A 21023-nucleotide genomic window follows, 5' to 3' on the forward strand; every position below is an offset into this window, starting at 1 on the left:
CTGTGAACATGTAGCACATGCTGCAGCTCACCATGTAGGTTGTCACATCTGCCATGTTGCTCCTAGATCCTGCTGACTTGCTGTGTGTTTTCATTCTTGTGTAATCTACTCAGCCAAGCTCTCTTGCAATAATGTCCTACAGGCAAAAATTTGCGCGCCGTAAGGCGCGCGGTTTGGTGATGCTTTCGAAGCAGCTGGTCCCGGCTGTACCCAACGATCTTCTAGCTTAGGGAGACTTCGCTTCTCCCAGAAGGCACCTGGAATATGCAAATTAGCCTCCTGAAGCTTGAATCCCTGGTTTGGTGATGCTTTCGAAGCAGCTGGTCCCGGCTGTACCCAACGATCTTCTAGCTTAGGGAGACTTCGCTTCTCCCAGAAGGCACCTGGAATATGCAAATTAGCCTCCTGAAGCTTGAATCCCTGGTTTGGTGATGCTTTCGAAGCAGCTGGTCCCGGCTGTACCCAACGATCTTCTAGCTTAGGGAGACTTCGCTTCTCCCAGAAGGCACCTGGAATATGCAAGTTAGCCTCCTGAAGCTTGAATCCCTGGTTTGGTGATGCTTTCGAAGCAGCTGGTCCCGGCTGTACCCAACGATCTTCTAGCTTAGGGTGACTTCGCTTCTCCCAGAAGGCACCTGGAATATGCAAATTAGCCTCCTGAAGCTTGAATCCCTGGTTTTGGTGAGGTAGCTGAAGAGAGGGGTCTCATTTTTATCGTTACTATATGGCTACATTTCCTTCCCAGCGTCACCCCGACTGCGCCTGTCACCCCGCTTTCACATATTGCCAGGACAGGATGGGGAAGACAGGATCTGAGGAGGGGAATGGGGTCTTTGCATGCAATGTCTGGATCAGAACAGGCCATCAATCCGCAGAAATGTTTCCTGGATTTTTGTGGAGCAGACGGTCCATCCATGTGTATAAAAGACAGCGCTCTATGTACAATCCCTGGCTGCTCCGCGCACCAAACAGGGGGCACCTATAGACCAGCACACTGCTCTCCTGAAATACTCTGTGCTGCTGTCACCCTGCTCCCTCCACCACATATCTCCCAGAATCCTTGCTGCCTGCCATCCTCGGTGACCGTCTACTTGTCAGTATAAGGCTGCTTTCACACTAGCGTCGGTACGGGCCCGTCGCAGTGTGTCGGGCCGATGTACCGACGTATGCTGTGAAAGAAATGTCCGACGTGGGCAGCAGAAGCAGTCTTACGACGCTTCCGCTGCCCCATTGTAAGGTCTGGAGAGGATGGGGCGGAGTTTCTGCCGTGCACGCGCGGTCGAAAATGGCGGACTCGACGCACAAACAAACGTTACATGTAACTTTTTTTTGTGGCGGCGGTCCACCAAAACATAACGCAACCGTCGCACGACAGTTGCGACGTGTGGCAATACGTCGATAATGTTAGTCTATGGGGAAAAAACGCATCCTGCAGACAACTTTGCAGGATGTGTTTTTTCTCCTGAACGACGCATTGCAACGTACAGCCAACAACGCTAGTGTGAAAGTAGCCTAAGGCTGCCGTCCACGCTCAGTATTTGGTCAGTATTTTACCTCAGTATTTGTAGCTAAAACAAGGAGTGGGTGATAAATGCAGAAGTGGTGCATATGTTTCTATTATACTTTTCCTCTAATTGTTCCACTGCTGGTTTTGGCTTACAAATACTGAGGTAAAATACTGACCAAATACTGCTAGTGTGAAGGCAGCCATACTCTGCAGTCACCAACAAAATGGCTGCTCATTTGGTTCCTGAATATCATCCTCTCTAATCCCTTAGCAAACACCCAGAAGGAGAGGAGAGGAGACATCACACACGTCAGCAGACTCCGCCCATAATTACTGCAGTGCAGTAATGTGAGCTAGTTGTACACTAGGTTTTTCTGCAATTTCAGCAGCTGCTCCCCCTAGTGTTTAAAAGTGGAAATTCCAAAACTTTTCAAATTATTTTTCATATTTTACTAAATTATAAACAAATGATAATATTTTTTAAGAAAATGTAATCATTAATTCTTTACATTTTTACAATTTCTGAAAAAAATTTTTTTTTGATGGCACCTTCCCTTTAATGTTTTCTGATGGGGCCGTGCATACCAGGATGGGGATGGGGGCCAATCATACGAGGATAATAAAAACGATGGGACAAATCATACCAAGATGCCATTAAGAGAAATTAATATTCATTGCCATCCACGCCCTTGGCATGTTATGCAGTGAATATTCATTTCTCTTTAGCAGTGGGCACAGGAGTTAGCTGCAACAGCAGGCTCCTGCCTCAGTGACCCCCTGCTCCACTGAAACCGCTCCTCCACCTCCCCACAGCCGACACCCCGGGCTATAAGACGCACACCCCATTTTCCTCCACATTTTTGGAGGGAAAAAGTGCATCTTATAGTCCGAAAAATACGGTAATCCTTCTTTTGCTTCACGAGAAATGAATCAACGGGGAATGAAAAAATTAACATTTAACTTTTTGTCACAAAATATTTACTTTAGACCCCAATTTTTTAATTTCACAAGGGTTACAAGAGATAATGGACCACACAATTTGTTCTGCAATTCCTCCTGCGTATGCCGATACCCCACTTGTGGGGAAATTCACTGTTTGGGCGCACGGCAGGGCTCGGAAGTGAAGGAGCACAGTTTGACTTTTTGAAAGCAAACTTGACTGGAATCGAGAGCGGACACCATGTCGCATTTGGAGAGCACCTGATGTGCCTAAACAGTGGAGACCCCCAAGTGACCCAGTTTTGGAGACCAGACCCCTCAAAGATTTTATCCAGGGGTATAGTGAGCATTTTGAACCCACAGGTACAACAAAGAATTTGATAACATTAGGTTGTCATATTAAATAAGTCGTAATTAGCGTTGAGCGGAAGTGCTCACTACTCCAGTTTGCATCGGGTATGCACCGAATATCAAGGGTGCTCAAGTGGCATGCTCGAGTCCCTGCTCCACGTTTCACGGCTGTAAGACACACATACAATAAAACGCATGGATATGTAATACTATGTGCATACCTGAGCACCTGGTGCAAACTTGAGTTGTGAGCACTTGCGCTCAAAACTAGTCATCATATCATTTTTTCTTTTAACTTTTGAAAAAATCTCAAATCTAACTCCAACCCTACCCCTAACCCAAACCCCAACTGCAAAGAATGGAAAAAATTAAAAATGATTAAAAAAAAGCATGTAACTAAGGGAGTAACAAAGGGGAATTTGATTTACAATTTTTTTTTATTTTGATCACTGTGATAGGGTCTATCACAGTGATCAAAAGAAACCAAAAGGAAAAATTCCCTATTGTTGATGGCCATTTTTTTCCCAGGAAGATGACACGAAGGGCTGGGGGATGGAGCAGGAGGGTTCAGGGATAGAAGAGGTATCAGGGGGGGGAGGGAGGAGGGGGGCCCAATTTCTCTCTTCCCTGATATGCTACATCATATCAGAGGAGAGAGAAATGAATTGTAAATCAGACCGTTTTTATGACCACCATTATTTGGTGAACAATGGCGAACACGTGACAGAGAACCGTAAAAAAACGGCCATGGAAATGTTGTCCAGGTTCTCGGCTATTCCTGGAGATTTTCCAACGCTAGGGGTGCTATACCTTATTTCTGAAAGCCGTTAAAAAGAGGTGCAGAGGAATAAGTACTCCTCACTGCCGCGGTTAAAAGGCATATCGGTGGTCGTTAAGGGGATAAGGTAAAAAGTTAAGAAAAAAAGCTTAAAAAGATTTAAAAAAGATAAACAAGTTGGAATTGCCTCTTTTCCCAGTTAACAAAAAGGAAATGTAAGAAAAATACACACATTTGGTACCAACATGTTAGAAAAGTCAGATCTATGAAAATAAAAAACTAATTAACCCGATCCGTATGATAAAATAAAAGGTGTCATTCAAAAGTACAACTAGTCCAACAAAAAACCAAGCCCTTATATGGCTTAATCAGAGGGAACATAAAAAAGTTACAGCTCCTGGAAAAAAGGGAGGAAAAAATAAAAGCACAAAAATGAAAAAATGCTTGGTCCTTAAAGGGTTAAGTTGCATTTACATTACAAGATAATTGTCAATTAAGTGTTAAAAACTTTTGTTTCATGATGATCTTGTGTGAACAGGCTGCAGATCACCTGATGGAAAAGAAAATCCTTTGTTCATTGGGTGAAATGATCTTATGCGCAGCGCACAAAATCAACATTCTCACTGTTACATCATCCTGTATAAACTTGACTTGTGCTGCCAAGAACTATGGCAACCTACTGCATGTGCTCTGGCTGATCTAGCATAGTGCTCAGTGCACATCGTTCACTTTGGTCTGCCAGTGTAAACAGGCATTTAAACAGCTGCCAAATGGACAAAACTTGACTAATCTGCAGTTATATTGGGTCACCAGTTGGTCGATGTTAACAAGCCATTACTATGAGACCAAGAAGAGACTACCTTAAACACTCACCCTTTCAAAAGCAATGAATGCTTGGAGCTGCTTGGAGCTGCATGTTCCTAATTGGATTATTTTAAATTTAGTTTGATCAAATCTTATGTAAAAATGGAAATAATGATCAGTAACTGGTGCAAAAACTAAATTATGAAACATCATGGGTGGTCCGTAGATTTCACAGATTCAAGTCAGTGCTGGGAAAAGTTATCATCATAACTGCACAGATAACAAAGCTCTCATACACACATTCTTCAAATCCACAAACAGAATGAATACAACCATTTTATTTTTAGAGTTTAGCTTGGAAGAAATTTATGGATTGAGCCACTTTCTATACCCATGAAAATGTCTCTGCCACTTCTTACTAGCAGTATTCGCTTCAAAGCCTTTGATCATCTAACCTCCCCTGGTTTGTTGGCCAATTGCTAATTTATCCCAAATCAGGTCCCACAATCCCTTTCACCTGATCCTCTATTTAGTCCTATAAATTTAGTAGCATTCTAGGGGGGCACGTGTGCGGGTCAGGCACGCGTCTCCTGGCAGCAAAAGTATCACGGCAGCTAAAGTATCGTGAAGTGCAGTTATTTCAACAGCAGTTAGTCTCGGCAGGAGTCAGGGTCGCACACTATGTATCTGTCTCTTTTGGGTATGTCTGCAGAGTAAGCACTTCTTATTACTTGGATCTGGCTTTTCTATTAACCCATCTTACTCCATCATGTTTACATATGCCTTTACAGTGTTCGTTCCACTAATCCTCAATCTCCTTTGCTATCCACAAACCCCAGCGCCATCTAACCAAATAATCATCTCTCCTTCCCTCTTCCCTACCCACCTGACCTCCTCTGCTGACCTGCTCCTCAACCTCAAATCTGTCCTAATAAAACATAAAACAAGACGCTCACTCTCCTTCTACCACCTGCTCTGTTTTTCTCTGCTTCTCCTCACTGCCCAATCCTGGACCCCCACAGCTCATGCCTCCCATTACTACCACTCCCTATCTAATATGAACTACCCCAATCTTTCCAACATAAAACCTGTGCCCCTGATGCCCACCCCCTGCTCTCTCTCTCTCTCTGGAGCACTCTGGAATGCCCGCTCAATCTGCAATAAGTTTCATGTTATTCATGACCTTTTTCTCTCTCACAAGCTTGCCTTCCTCGGCCTCACAGAAACATGGCTAACACCATCTGACACTGCCTCCCCTGCTGCGCTGTGTTACGGCGGCCTTCACTTCACCCACAGCCCGCGCCCCGGCAACAGACATGGTGGAGGAGGGGGTCTTCTCCTTTCTTCTAACTGCACCTTTAACTCAATCCCATCTCTACCCTCCCCTCTTTTGAAATCAACTCTGTCCGCATCTACTCTCCCTCCAACCTCCAAGTGGCCATCATATACCGACCTCCGGGTCCGACCACTGCCTTTATTGACCAATTCTCCACCTGGCTTCTTCACTTTGTCTCTGCTGACATTCCCACCATCATCATGGGTGACCTAAACATCCCCATTGATACCCTTCAGTCAACAGCCTCCAAACTTCTGTCCCTTACTTCATCTTTTGGATTTACTCAGTGGTCCTCCGCAGCCACCTACACAAAAGGACATACATTAGACCTGGTCTTCACCCATCTCTGCTCTCTATCTAACTTCACCACCTCCCCTCTCCCTCTATCTGACCACCATCTGCTTACTTTCTCATCCATGTCCTCGTCACTGGTCACCCATGTCCAGCAACATGCGCACCTCCGCAGAAATCTCGCACATCTAGACACCCACACACTCTTTGACTCTATCCTACCACTCCATAGACTCACTCCACAACACAGACAGTGCCACTGCTTTCTACAATGCCACTCTCACATCAGATATTGACACAGTTGCCCCTCTCGTTCATGGCAGAGTGCGACGTATCAATAGTCAACCCTGGCACAATATCATCACTAAAAAGCTCCGGCAAGTGTCCAGGGTTGCAGAGTGTCGTTGGAAGAAAACACATTTGCAAGGCGACTTCACTGCATTCAAACAGGCAATACTCAATTTCAAATCTGCTCTCACCTCTGGTAAACAGGTTTACTTCACAACCCTTGTATCTTCCCTATCATAAAACCCCAAAAAGTTATTCAAAACCTTTAATTCCCTCCTCCACCCTCCTTCATCATCTCTGCTGAGGACTTTGCCACACACTTTAAAAATAATATAGACCAAATGAGGCAAGTCTTCATTGTTCAACCACTACAACCCCTTTGTATAAGAGACCAATGTTCAAACCCCATAACCTCCCTATCCAACATCACTGAAGGGGGGCTTAATTGTCTCCTCTCCAAATCGCACCTCACCACCTGTGTGCTCGACCCCATCTCATCCCATCTCCCCAACCTCACTGCCACTCTTATCCCATCCCTAACCCACCTCTTCAACCTATCACTAACTTCTGGCACCTTCCCTTCTGCTTTCAAACATGCCACAATCACGTCTATCCTTAAAAAGCAAACCCTCGATCCATCTGCTATGTCCAGTTATCGCCCAATATCGCGTCTCTCATTCGCTTCCAAACTCTTGGAGCAGCACGTCCACGCTGAACTTTCCTCCCACCTCTCATCTAACTTGCTCTTTGACAATCTACAATCTGGTTTCCGCCCCATCGCTCAACTGAGACAGCCCTGATCAAAATTACTAACGACCTACTTACAGCCAAAGATAAAGGACAATACTCTACAGTCCTCCTACTAGACCTGTCCTCTGCTTTTGACACAATTGACCACTGCCTTCTACTACAGATCCTCTCCTCCTCAGGAATCAAAGACCCAGCCCTATCCTGGATCTCCTCATACCTTTCCATCCACACATTCAGGGACTCCCACACTACCTCCTCATCCCACCCTCTCTCTGTTGGAGTCCCACAAGGCTCTGTCTTAAGACCCTTATTCTTCTCAATCTATACACTTGGCCTGGGACAACTCAGAAAGTCCCATGGATTCCAGCACCACCTTTATGCTGATGACACTCAGATCTACCTCTCTGGTACAGATGTCACCTCTTTGTTGTCCAGAATCCCGGAGTGTCTATCAGCTCCTTTTTCTTCTCTCGTTTCCTCAAACTCAATGTGGATAAATCTGAACTCATTATCTTTCCTCCATCTCATAGATCTTCCTTTCCTGACCTAGCTATAATAAATAATAATAATTTTATTTATATAGCGCCAACATATTCTGCGGCACTTTACAAATTATAGAAGGGACTTGTACAGACAATAGACATTACAGCATAACAGAAATCATAGTTCAAAATAGATACCAAGAGGAATGAGGGCCCTGCTCGCAAGCTTACAAACTATGAGGAAAAGGGGAGACACGAGAGGTGGATGGTAACAATTGTTTTAGTTAGTCAGACCAGCAATAGTGTAAGGCTCAGGTGTTCATGTAAAGCTGCATGATCCAGTTAACTGCCTAAGTATGTAGCAGTATAGACACAGAGGGCTATTAACTGCATAAAGTTTATGAGAACATGATGCGAGGAATCCAATTATGTTTTTTTTTTCCAATTAACAACATCACGCTTTCCCCCGTAACGGAAGTCCGCTGCCTTGGTGTAACCCTTGTCTCTGCCCTGTCCTTCAAACTGCACATCCAAGCTCTTTCCACCTCCTGTCGCCTCCAGCTCAAAAATATCTCCAGAATCCATCCTTTCCTCAACCGTCAATCTACTAAAATGCTTGTGCATGCCCTCATCAACTCCCGCCTTGACTACTGCAACATCCTTTTCTGTGGCCTCCCTGCTAACACTCTTGCACCTCTCCAGTCCATCCTTAAAGGGCCACTGTCACCCCCTCCAGCCGTTATAAACTAAAAGAGCCACCTTGTGCAGCAGTAATGCTGCATTCTAACAAGGTGGCTCTTTTAGTTTTTGGTGCATTTATTCCCAAAATAAAGCGTTTTATAACTTCTCCAAAATACCTGTCTTTAGCCAGGGAGGCAGGTCCTCACCCCCCTGCTTGAAACGCCACACTGCCGTCACTCAAATCTTCAGGGGCGCCGCCCCCTCCGCGCTGTTTTCGCATGAAATCCGACGCCTGTGCTGTGTAGTACTGTCTGGTGCAGGCGCAGTGAGCTCTGGCCGTCTGACGTCACAGCCAGGCTTGCAGACTGCGCCTGTGTGGCCGCCCTGCCTATGAATCTCAGCCCCGCATTGTGCATAATGCATAACACACTGTGGGGTTGGGATTTCCAAGGTGGTTGGCCGCACAGGCGCAGTCTGCAAGCCTGGCTGTGACGTCAGACGGCCAGAGCTCACTGCGCCTGCACCAGACAGTACTACACAGCGCAGGCGCCGGATTTCATGCGAAAACAGCGCGGAGGGGGCCGCGCCCGGCGCCCCTGAAGACTTGAGTGATGGCAGTGTGGTGTTTCAAGCAGGGGGGTGAGGACCTGCCTCCCTGGCTAAAGACAGGTATTTTGGAGAAGTTATAAAACGCTTTATTTTGGGAATAAATGCACCAAAAACTAAAAGAGCCACCTTGTTAGAATGCAGCATTACTGCTGCACAAGGTGGCTCTTTTAGTTTATAACAGCTGGAGGGGGTGACCGTGGCCCTTTAACTCTGCTGCCCGACTAATTCATCTCTCTCCTCGCTACTCCTCTGTTTCCCCCCTCTGCAAATCTCTTCACTGGCTCCCATTCCCTCAGCGTATCCAGTTCAAATTACTAATACTGACCTACAAAGCCATGCATAAAATGTCTCCTCCATATACAGTATCTCTGAACTAATCTCCTGATATCTTCCCTCATGTAATCTCCGGTCCTCCCAAGACCTCCTTCTCTCCTCCACACTTATTCGCTCCTCACCCAACCGCCTCCAAGACTTCTCCCGAATATCCCCCATCCTCTGGAATTCTTTGCCCCAACACGGCCGACTATTAGCCACATTCGGATCTTTCAGACGGAACCTGAAAACCCATAAGGATATAGCCCTCCCTCCCCCCCACCCCCGATTTTTATCATCCCTAACGGCGACCACAAAAAAAGAAGTCCGATTTCCCATTTAATTCTCTCTCCTCTGATATGATCTAGCATATCAAAGGAGAGAGAAATGGGGTCCCCCGAGCCCCTTCCGATACCTCAGGCTCCGTCCCACAGCCCTCCGTGTCATCTTACCAGAAGAAAATGGCGGGCGCATGCACAGATTTTTCCTATTGGTTCATTTTGATCACTGTGATAGACCCCATCACAGTGATCAAAATAAAAATATAGTAAATCAAACCCCCCCTTTATCACTCAGGTAAAAATAATAACATTAAAAAAGTACCGTATTTTTCGGCGCATATGACGACTGGGCGTATAAGACAACCCCCAACTTTTCGGGGGTCATCTTATTGTTGTGAATTCTGCTTTTGGGTTCCCTCCAGTGGTTGTAGGTGGGAATGCAGTTGTCCCTGAGTTGCAGTCCTGGCCAGGTGTATCTGCTGATTGCAGTTCTGACTGGGGTATTTAGGTGTGCAGGATTCATTAGTCCTTGCCAGTTGTCCATGGTTCAGGGAGGTTTTGGATCTTTGTCTGGTTCCTCCTGCCTTGCTGCCAATTCAGCAAAGATAAGTGTCTGGTTTTTGTTTCTGTGGCACACATGCTGTGTGCTTAATAATTCTGTGCTATTCATTTCTTTTCTCTTGTCCAGCTTAGATTGTGTCAGTGTTTTCTCAGTCTTGTTGGATTCTCTGGAGTTGCAGATATACGCTCCACATCTTTAGTTAGATGGTGGAATTTTTTGTATTTTCTGCTGTGGATATTTTTGGAAGGGTTTTAATACTGACCGCTTAGTATTCTGTCCTATCCTTTCCTATTTTAGCTAGAGTGGCCTCTTTTGCTTAATCCTGTTTCCTGCCTGCGTGTGTATTTTCCTCTACTACTCATAGTCAATATTTGTGGGGGGCTGGCTATCCTTTGGGGTTCTGCTCTGAGGCAAGGTAGAATTCCTATTTCCATCTATAGGGGTATTTAGTCCTCCGGCTGTGTCGAGGTGTCTAGGATTTGTTAGGCACACCCCACGACTACTTCTAGTTGCGGTGTTAAGTTCAGGATTTGCGGTCAGTATAGTTTCCACCAACTCCAGAGAAAGTTCCATGCGGCTCCAAGGTCACCGGATCATAACACTTATACACCGGGTGTCATCTTATATGGCGTGTGCAGGGAGCGGTTCCTGATGGTTCCTAGGGTCACGCAACGGCGGCGTCACAAAGGTTCTTCGCGTGCATCCCTGGGAACGGAAGCCGCCGCATGCACAGCTGAGTGCCGGGAGAACTCCGGGGGCCGTCGGAAGGTAAGTATATCTATATTATTTACTCTTATTTTTTTTTTTTTACACAAATATGGATCCCAGGGCCTGAAGGAGAGTCTCCTCTCCTCCAGACCCTGGGCACCATGTGCAGCGACCTCAGAGCTCCGCACATGCCGTACCCGGCGTATAAGATGACCCCCGACTTTTGAGAAGATTTTCAGCAGTTAAAAAGTTGTCTTATACGCCAGAAAATACGGTATTTCTTTCCATTTGGGTTATGGTTGGGGCTAGGGTTGGGGTAAGAGCTAGGGTTACGGTTAGGGTTGAGCTAAGGTTAGGGTTAGGTCTAGTGTTGAGCTAAGGTTAGGGTTAGGGCTAGGGTTAGAGCTAGGGATACAGCTAGGTTTAGGGTTGGGCTAGGGTTAGAGTTGGGCTAGGGTTAGGGTTGGGGCTAGGCTTAGGGTTGTGTTGGGGTTATGGTTGTGGTGTTGGGGTTACGGGTTAAGTTGGGGATATGGAGTTGGGGTTAGGTTGGGATTAGGGTCAGGGGTAGGTCTGTGTTAGTGTTGGAGTTAGAATTGGGGTGTTTCCACTGTTTCCGCCTTTGATTCCAGACAATTTTGTGTTCAATAAATCAAACGGTGCTCCCTCTCTTGTGAGCCCTGCCATGCGCCCAAACAGTGCTTTCCCCCACATGGGGTACCGCTATACTCAGGAGAAACTGCACAACAATTTTTGTAGTCCATGAGTGAAAATAAAAAAGTTTAGCTCCAAACCAAATTTTTCATGAAAAAAGTAAAATGTTCATTTTTTCCTTCCAATGTGCTTTAGGCTAGGTTCACATTGCGTTAGTGGGTGTCCGATGACGGAATCCGTTACATAGCGGCACTAACGCTATGTAATGGATCCGTTAGCGCACCCATTGACCGCAATTATGTAGCGCATCGCTAAAGCATGCCATTATTGGCATGCGTTAGTGATGTGCCGTTATTTTGTGACGGACCCTCGAACGCTGTCTGCAGCGTTTTTGGGTCCGTTCCCGCTAGCGCAGATAGAGCATCTGCGCTAGCGCGATCGCATAACGCGATCCTTTTTTGGCAATTGCGTTAATTCAGTCCGTTAGCGTATGCGCTAAACGGACTGCACTAACGCAATGTGAACCTAGCCTTAGTTCTCGTGATGCACCTGAAGGATTAATAAACTTCTTGAATGTGGTTTTGAGCATCTTGAGGGGTGCAGTTTTTAGAATAGTGTCTCTTTGGGGTATTTGCTGTCATATTGACCTCTCAAACTCACTTCAAACGTGAGGTGGTGCCTAAAAAAATGGTTTTGTAAATTTTGTTGGAAAAACGAGAAATCGACGGTCAACTTTTAACCCTTATAACTTCCTAACAAAAAAAAATTATGTTTCCAAAATTGTGCTGATGTAAAGTAGACATGTGGGAAATTCTCAGAATCAGTCGGATCCGTTGGAGCGTTCCAGAACTATAACTTCATAAAGTGACAGTGGTCAGAATTGTAAAAAAATTGGCTTGGTCATTAAGGACAAAATTGGCTCTGTAACTAAGGGTTTAATACTAGAGACAGGATAGGACCTTCACGATTGGGTGCACCTTGTCAAGGTGGGATGGAGTTTATGCTTTTTAAAAAAAATCAAAATAGCATAAAGAACCCTATGTTATTTACGGTACTTGCTGTAAGGTATATGCTCTTTTTTTTGTTTCAGTGAAATCAAAAGTGTGAACATACTCCTAAACTTTGTACATATACCAGCTTGTAGTCCGGCTCATTTCTTCCGTTTTACCTTTGTCCCACTATTGGAAAATTGGAAATTTTGACAGCCTTAAAAGAATAAAAGTGCCCTACTGCCTATATACCGTATATGCTTTAGGAGGAATTTATGACTCCAGGAATCCTCTACTTTTCTTCTGTATGAAATAAAACTACAAACTCTGGATAATTGCTAGAATTTAAACAAATGACTTGAAAAGATATTACATACTATTGCAACAGTGAAATGCAAATTACACATTGAGGATCCTCACTTATTTTGTGCCAAACACAGACTTGCTTTAGAGCACAACCTACCATTGTTCTACCTCTGCTTTGGCTCTCATTGCATGGATTGTAGTAAAATGCCAGAAGCCACAGCAGGTCGTCTGAAATTTCAGGGTCTGACGTCAACAGCTGCTCTGCTGCTATGTCCACCCATCCTCCTAAACGGATTAGCAAAAACCAGGATTGAAAGACATTCTCGTGAGATCTGGAAAAGAATCAAATGAGTCACTACAGAATGGAAAAGCTAATCTAAAAACATATTAAGAGAAACATCTATTCTTGCTATGATGTTCTCTACAGGGCACATGCCAGACATAAAATCTCTTTCCAGCTACAATCAAGTGGTCAGGCATGAATCATTATTAAAGAGAATAAGATAGTAACACAAGGGTAGATGAACATAAAACATACAACCTAAAATTGGGTTCTAAATTCAATATCACTATAGTGCTGTTAATATACGGTATTCTCTTTTTCATTTTCTTTCCTACTATGCATCCGACAGCTCCATGGTGTGTTAACTGGTTTTCCTAGTAGTGGACAACGCCTTTAAATATATATGCATTGATAGCTCACTGATTAAAAGCACCTACTGGACCTGAGAGCACAGAAAGAGTAGTCAGTTAATGTGTCTTATCCTACAATTCTATATGTCAATCTGTTCAGCTCCACCTGCTCTATAACACAGTGATGGCAGATTGTGCTGCATTTCCAAGCTGACAGGTACCCTCTAACTTGTCTTAAAAACTGATTTCTCCAAGACTACCTATATCACCTACACTTATTTTAAGTACAGCACATGTATTGGCTTGGTGACTGACAAACCTCCGTGCTGCAACGCCCTCAACTAGCTACCCTACATCTATTATGTCTATTCCCTTTGTCAATACAAGAGCTTTTTTCCTGGATAATATTAGCGCAATATACCTAGAATGGGACTCACTAATTTATTTACATTGCCTCAATTTTTCATCTCAAAATTCCTATCACCGCAAATTTAGGAAAGCTAAATAAAATAAATCAGTGAACATACACTGTGCGTTATATGCGAGGTGTATTTGGAAATTAGGGATTATTGTTACACGAAGAAGTCATTTTCTCAAGCTAATGACATGCATGAGTAGGTAATCAAAAAACAGTAAAAAAAACAAACCCTGACTTATGTATGTTCTTTCTCAAACGTCTCCTTTAAGGTCAGGCATTAAGGATTTTTCCAACACACCTACAAGCTCCAAGATGGGTAATAAAACATAATGCATTACCTTTCTTCGCTGTCCTCATGTCTTAACATTTTCACAATAATATTTAAATGTTGAATGCGGGTACTAGATGTTAGTCCTAGAAAAAAAAAAGACAAAACAAAAAAATAAAACATTCAAACTGCAGACATGAATGCAGAATTCCATTTATCAAAAAATATTTAACTACTATACAAGGCCGAAACGAGAGATAACCAGGGGAGGCACCAGCCTAGGAAACTACATCCTGCCTCCCCAAGGGGGGCGCACTACGGGGGGAAAAATTAATTGCTGAATGACTGCGGCTGCTAAGCATCTTCCCGTGGCTGCAAGTATTCACCAGAGTGACGACTGGGGCGCGGGCAAACAGGGGAGCAGTGTCAGTCCCAGGACCGTTCACCCCACTCTCTGCCTGCACTCTGGCCGTCGCTCCTTCCCTGCACTCAATAGTATTCACGTCTGTCATACAATTGCTGTGAGACGTGACACCGACAACTTCAGCAGAACACAGACTACTTCAAGTATGTGCCCTGTTGGAGACGGCGCGCACAGGGAATGTCGGATGGTGAAATGATGTGCACCATCCAGCGCCCTGGCTGAAAGGGACATATGCACGGTGGGAAGGCTGTGAGGACATACATTAATGGCTGGAAGTGTTGGCTCCCTTAAAATTGTTCAAGAAAATTAAGTATTAGGCTAGGTTCACATTGCCTTCAGTGTCTGTTTAACGGATTATGTTACACCGCGGCATAACGTGGAGTAACGTAGTCCGTTAACGGTGCCATTGAATGCAATGTCGGACGCATCGCTAGCGCACGCCCATATTGGGCATGCGCTAGCAATGCGTCCAACATTGAGTGACGGACCCGAGACGCGGGCTGCAGCGTTTCCGGGTCCGTCACCGCTAGCAGAGATGGAGCTAGCAGATGCTCCATCTAAGCTAGTGCTGTGCAAAGTCGGCACTTGCGTCAGCGCAGTCCGTTTAACGTATGCGTTGAACGGACTGCACTAACGCAATGTGAACCTAGCCTTACTCCCTGAAAATTATTCCAATTACACGTTTTGTTATACATGTTTATTTCTTTTGTGTTTTGGAACACAAAAAAAAACAAGAGAAAAAAGGCAAATTAGACATTATTTCACACAAAACCCCAAAGCTGGGCCAGACAAAACTGCTGCCAGCTTTCCAAAATTGTGGATAAACAACTTTGTTTCAAGCATGTGATGCTCGTTCAAAATCATCTGTGGTAAGCAACAGGTGTGTGCCATATGAAAATCACACCTGAAACCAGATGAAACCGGGAGAAGTTGACTCAAACTTTGCATTCTGTGTCTGTGTGTGCCACAGTAAGCATGGAAAACAGAAAGAGGAGGTGAGCACTTGAGAATCAAAATTGTTGAAAAATGTCAACAATCTCAAAGTTACAAGTCCATGTCTGAAAATCTTGATCCATAGTGCGCAACATAATCAAGAAGTTTACAACCCATGGCACTGCAGCTTGTCTTCCTGGACGTGGAAGGCAGAGAAAAATTACTGATCGTTGCAAGGATAGTCCGGATGGTGGATAAGCAGCCCCAATCAAGTTCCAAAGAAATTCAAGCTGTCCTGCAGGCTAAGGGAGCATCAGTTTCAGCATGAACTATCTGTCGACATGAAACCCTATGGTAGGAGACCCAAGAGGACCCTACTGCTGACACAGAGACATAAAAAGCTAGACTGCAGTTTGCAAAATTCTTCTGGGAAAGGGTCTTGTGGGCAGATGAGACCAATATAGAGCTGTTTGGTACAGCATAACATTCTACACTCCCTGACAGAAGTTATGTCGCTTATCCATGTTATGTAAATAAAAGCTTGTAACCTGACGTTAAATTCGTCCATTGGTTGTATAAATTATTCTTTTGAAGGCTGAAACCCTCCGAAATGTGGTTTAGGTTAAGAAAATAAATTGGCATCAATGCAGAAATGTAGATCAATTAATGGACACAATGGTCAGATTTTGGCAAGACAAAACTTTTGTCGCCCACAGAAAGTAATGTAATATTCAAACAAATAATTAACTTAAAATACAAATATACGTTGCATAACATTGGTGAATGAAGTTGTGGTGCTATTAGAGTCATATTTAATATTTTGTGTGACTTCCATGAGCTTGAAGGACTGCATCCATGCGGTTCAACAATATTTCACACAATTTATTAATGAAGTCATCAGGAATAGCAAAGGATGCAGTCTTACATGCCTCCCAGAGTTCATCTAGATTCTTTGGTTTTGTCTTCCAAGCTTCCTCTTTCATCCTACCCCAAACATGCTCACTGATGTTCATGTCTGGTGACTGTGCTGGCCAGTCCTTGAGCACCTTGATCTTTTTTGCCTGGAGGAACTTTGTTGTAGAGATGGATGTACGAGATGGAGCACCATCCTGCTGCAGAATTTGACCCCTTTTATGATTTGGAATATAAGAGGTAGCTAATACTTCTTGATATTTTAGGCTATTGATATTGCCTTCCACCTTGCAAATGTTTCGCACACCCCCATACTGAATGTAACCCCAGACCATGATCTTTCCACCACTAAATTTAACTATTTTCTGAGTGTATTGTGGATCCATAAGGGCTCCAGTAGATCTCCTGCAGTATTTGCGGCGGCTGTGGTGTAATTATACTGAAGATTCATAAGAGAAATCCATCTTCTGCCATTTTTCCAGTGTCCATCTGTTTAGCAGGCTGTGGAACTTTGCAAATGCAACACAGTCTTTTATTTGCCTTTTGTTTAGTGCTGGCTTCTGGGCACTGATGGAGGCCATTTCGAGACAGAATCCTACAAACTGTTCTAGTTGGCACAGGGACTTGAGGTGACCAGGCCTGTTGGAGCTCTGCTACAGTGGAAGATGGGGTTGCTTTGGATTTTCTAACCAACAAACATTCCTCCTGAGCAGTTGTCTTGCGGGGTCTGCCAGACCTTGGCTTGTCAAACACAACCCCAGTTTCTTCATATCTTTTTTTAATTCTTTGTACTTGACGTTGAGACACATTAAAGGTGCCAGCCACCTCTGCAGTGGATCTGGTCTTCACCCTCTTGATAAACTAGGCTTTGGTCGCAGGGTCGATTTTTGGCATGTTGTCAGAGCTCAAGTTGCAGTTCAAGTGAAGGTCTGGGGTGCTGGGTTTCTTTTCATACACACACACTATTTAACCGATCATTTACTGAGCACAGGTGAGGATGTAAACTAGAATTGGGTGCATTATATGACCAGGCGACAAAACTTTTGTCTTGACAAAATCTGACCATTCTGTATCCATTAACTGATCAATATTTCTGCATTGATGCCAATTTATTTTCTTAAGCTAAACCACATGTCGGAGGGTTTCAACTTTCAAAAGAATAATTTATACAACCAATGGATGAATTTAACGTCAGGTTATAAGCTTTTATTTACATAACATGGATAAGCGACATAAACAGTACACTCACTGACAGAAGTTACCGAAAGTGCAATGAGGCCTACAAAGAAAAGAACACATTACGTACAGTCAAATATGGTCGGAGTTCAAAAATGTTTTGGGGTTGCTTTGCTACTTCTGGCACTGAGTGCCTTGACTGTGTGCAAGGCATCTAGAAACCGGAGAAGATTACACTGTTCTACAGCTAAATTGGTTCTGAAAGCTAGTATGATGCCTAAATTTGATGATTTGCTCCAATTTTGATGATCCATAGGAGCAGGGGATGGCTGGCAAATTTTGGCCTGGGGGGCAAGCACACAGTTATGGCCCATGAGTAGCGGCCCATCCTTAAAGGGGTTGTCGGATCTTAAGCTACATGTCTACAGTCGCTATGTGTGAATTCTCATATCGCGCGCACTGAGTGCTGTGAAGATTCTCTGGTGTCGGGAACAGGTGGTCTTGTAACCGCAAGCATGCGATATATATATTCCCAGCCACATTCTGACTAGACTGTTTTTGGCCTTGTTCAATACAGTTGCATTAGACCATGTAAGTCTAGTCAGCAAGTGACCGCATGTATGCAAATTTGCAGCCACACACCCGCCGAATAACGAAAGAACTACGAGCAACGTGAGAAGCACAAGTCTGCAGCCACATAGAATGACACAGAGTGAATGCACCAATGACTGACACACACACGCACAGCCCCACTGTATAATGACACACACAGCCCCACTGTATAATGACACACACACAGCCCCACTGTATAATGAAACACACACAGCCCCACTGTATAATGACACACACAGCCCCAATGTATAATGACACACACAGCCCCACTGTATGACACACACACACAGCCCCACTGTATAATGACACACACAGCCCCACTGTATAATGATACACACAGCCCCACTGTGTAATGACACACACACGCACAGCCCCACTGTATAATGACACACACAGCTCCACTGTGTAATGACACACACATGCACAGCCCCACTGTATGACACACAGCCCCACTGTATGACACACACACAGCCCCACTGTATAATGACACACACAGCCCCACTGTATAATGACACACACACGCACAGCCCCACTGTATGACACACACACGCACAGCCCCACTGTGTAATGACACACACACGCACAGCCCCACTGTATAATGACACACACATACGCACAGTCCCACTGTATAATGACACACACAGCCCCACTGTATAATGACACACACACAGCCCCACTGTGTAATGACACACACACAGCCCCACTGTATAATGAAACACACACAGCCCCACTGTGTAATGACACACACACAGCCCCAATGTATAATGACACACACAGCCCCACTGTATGACACACACACACAGCCCCACTGTATAATGACACACACAGCCCCACTGTATAATGATACACACAGCCCCACTGTATAATGACACACAGCTCCACTGTGTAATGACACACACACGCACAGCCCCACTGTATAATGACACACACAGCTCCACTGTGTAATGACACACACACGCACAGCCCCACTGTATGACACACACACACGCACAGCCCCACTGTATGACACACAGCCCCACTGTATAATGACACACACAGCCCCACTGTATAATGACACACACACGCACAGCCCCACTTTGTAATGACACACACACGCACAGCCCCACTGTATAATGACACACACATACGCACAGTCCCACTGTATAATGACACACAGCCCCACTTCACACATGCATCTCACACACACGCATCTCACACACACACCTCACATACGCGCATCACACACACGCAGCTCACACACACACGGCTCACACACACGCAGCTCACGCGCATCAAACACGCAGCTCACACACACACATCACACACGCAGCTCACACATACACGCCTCACACACGCCTCACACACAAGCATCACATGCACAGCATCACATGCGCAGCATCACACACGCGCAGTTCAAACACGCGCAGCTCACACACGCATGCAGCTCACACAGCTCACGCACGCAGTTCACACTCAGCTCACACATGCAGAATCACTCACGCAGCTCTCACAAACAAATCTCACAAGCAGCTCACACACAAGCAGCTCACATACACATGCAGCATCACACACGCAGTTCTCACACACACAAGCATCACGCACACAAGCATCACACACGCAGCATCACCAGCACACAGCATCACACACACGCGCAGCAACACACACAAGTATCACACACACGCATCATCTCACACAGCTCTCACACATCAGATACCTCATACACACATCACACACTCTCCTCTGTGGTGCAGGGGCGGCTGATGTCCATGTGTAGCTCTTTGGTTTCTCCTGCTCACAGCTCTGCACTATCCCGGCACCTCCTCCGGTCTCTCATTCTCTGCCAGGATAGCAGATAAGAGGAGAAGCTGGGGCTTCTCTCTCCCTGGGAGCTCCGCGCGCGCACACACAGGCCGGTATGCTGACCTTTCATCTTTTTCGCTGGTGGCTGCGCTATCTCCCTCAGAGTGGCAGTGACTCACAGGAGCATGCTCATCACATACTGCTGCAGCCTGCATGTCGGGGCGGCTGGCGGGATGACGCGACCGCACACTACAGGTGTGCTATTGTATTATAATCACTGCCAGTCCTCCAGCGGCCCTGTGCAGCTGCTTAGGCACCGGCCCGGGGGGCATATGCATTCCAGCCACATGGCCCAGCCCGCCCCTGCATAGGAGGTTGTAATTACTTATGATATCTCTCATGCAGGTTTATAGAAAAATTACATCTTTATTTCATTATCATTATTGCATTGTTAGTAACTAGTTTATGACATCATTTATTTATTCTATAATCTTGGGGTGACCAATCAAAAAACGTCAACTCAGCACTGATGATGTAATCCTAATTCCAGTTGCAACATCTAATTTTTATAATGTTCTCTGTGTAAAGTTATACAGTTTTAGAATTTCTTAGCTTAGTTTCCTAGCATATTGACAAGTTTCTATGTGTTTTTTCTGATATGCCTCGTTATTGCCTTAACAAAAGTGGATAGTTTTTGCTACATATAGAGAATTCACTTTTGCGTCACAAATACGAACTTTGACTACCATGATAAGGAAAGCCTACAACTAGTATTTTGGCTGCAGAATGGGAGATGAGGACAAGAGTTGAGCTTCACACATATGCTGCAATAGATGTGCATCACATCTTACCCAGTGGTTGCATGGGAAGAAGCAGTCAATGTCTTTTGCAGTCCCAATGATCTAGAAAGAGCCAACCGATCATACTACCAATTGCCATTTCTGCATGGGGCCCCCATTAGGAAAAAAGTTTCAAGGAAGAAGTGAACTTTATAAACATATCCAAACATTGTACCTGCAATATGCCCAGTGCCACATACAGAAAAACGGGTAGTTCTAAAAGCAATAGAAAATTTTTCAGTCAAATCAAGTGATTAAGAAGAGGGTACTTGGTGTCATAGCATCTTTTGTTCACGACCCAGACTTTCTGTCAACAACCTCAACTGAAAAACATCTTATAACACAAAGTCAACTGAATGAAACATTTGGATCTGCCCAAGAGTAAAACAGAGCTTTTAGGT

The 21023-nt window shown here is 44.8% G+C and overlaps 1 protein-coding gene across 1 annotated transcript in view; it reads right to left on the minus strand.

Annotated features, from left to right (window-relative positions):
• The window catches only part of FANCC (FA complementation group C), a 399194-nt gene that overhangs the window by 29053 nt on the left and 349118 nt on the right, over positions 1–21023 (minus strand). The window contains exons 12-13 of the mRNA XM_069762014.1: positions 14018–14093; positions 12786–12960 (exon numbers count right to left, since the gene is read on the minus strand). Of these exons, the coding sequence (XP_069618115.1) occupies positions 12786–12960; positions 14018–14093 (251 nt within the window). The remainder of the gene's footprint in view (positions 1–12785; positions 12961–14017; positions 14094–21023) is intronic.

The sequence above is a fragment of the Ranitomeya imitator genome, chromosome 1 (assembly GCF_032444005.1).
Source record: "Ranitomeya imitator isolate aRanImi1 chromosome 1, aRanImi1.pri, whole genome shotgun sequence".
In the NCBI taxonomy this organism is placed as follows: domain Eukaryota; kingdom Metazoa; phylum Chordata; class Amphibia; order Anura; family Dendrobatidae; genus Ranitomeya; species Ranitomeya imitator.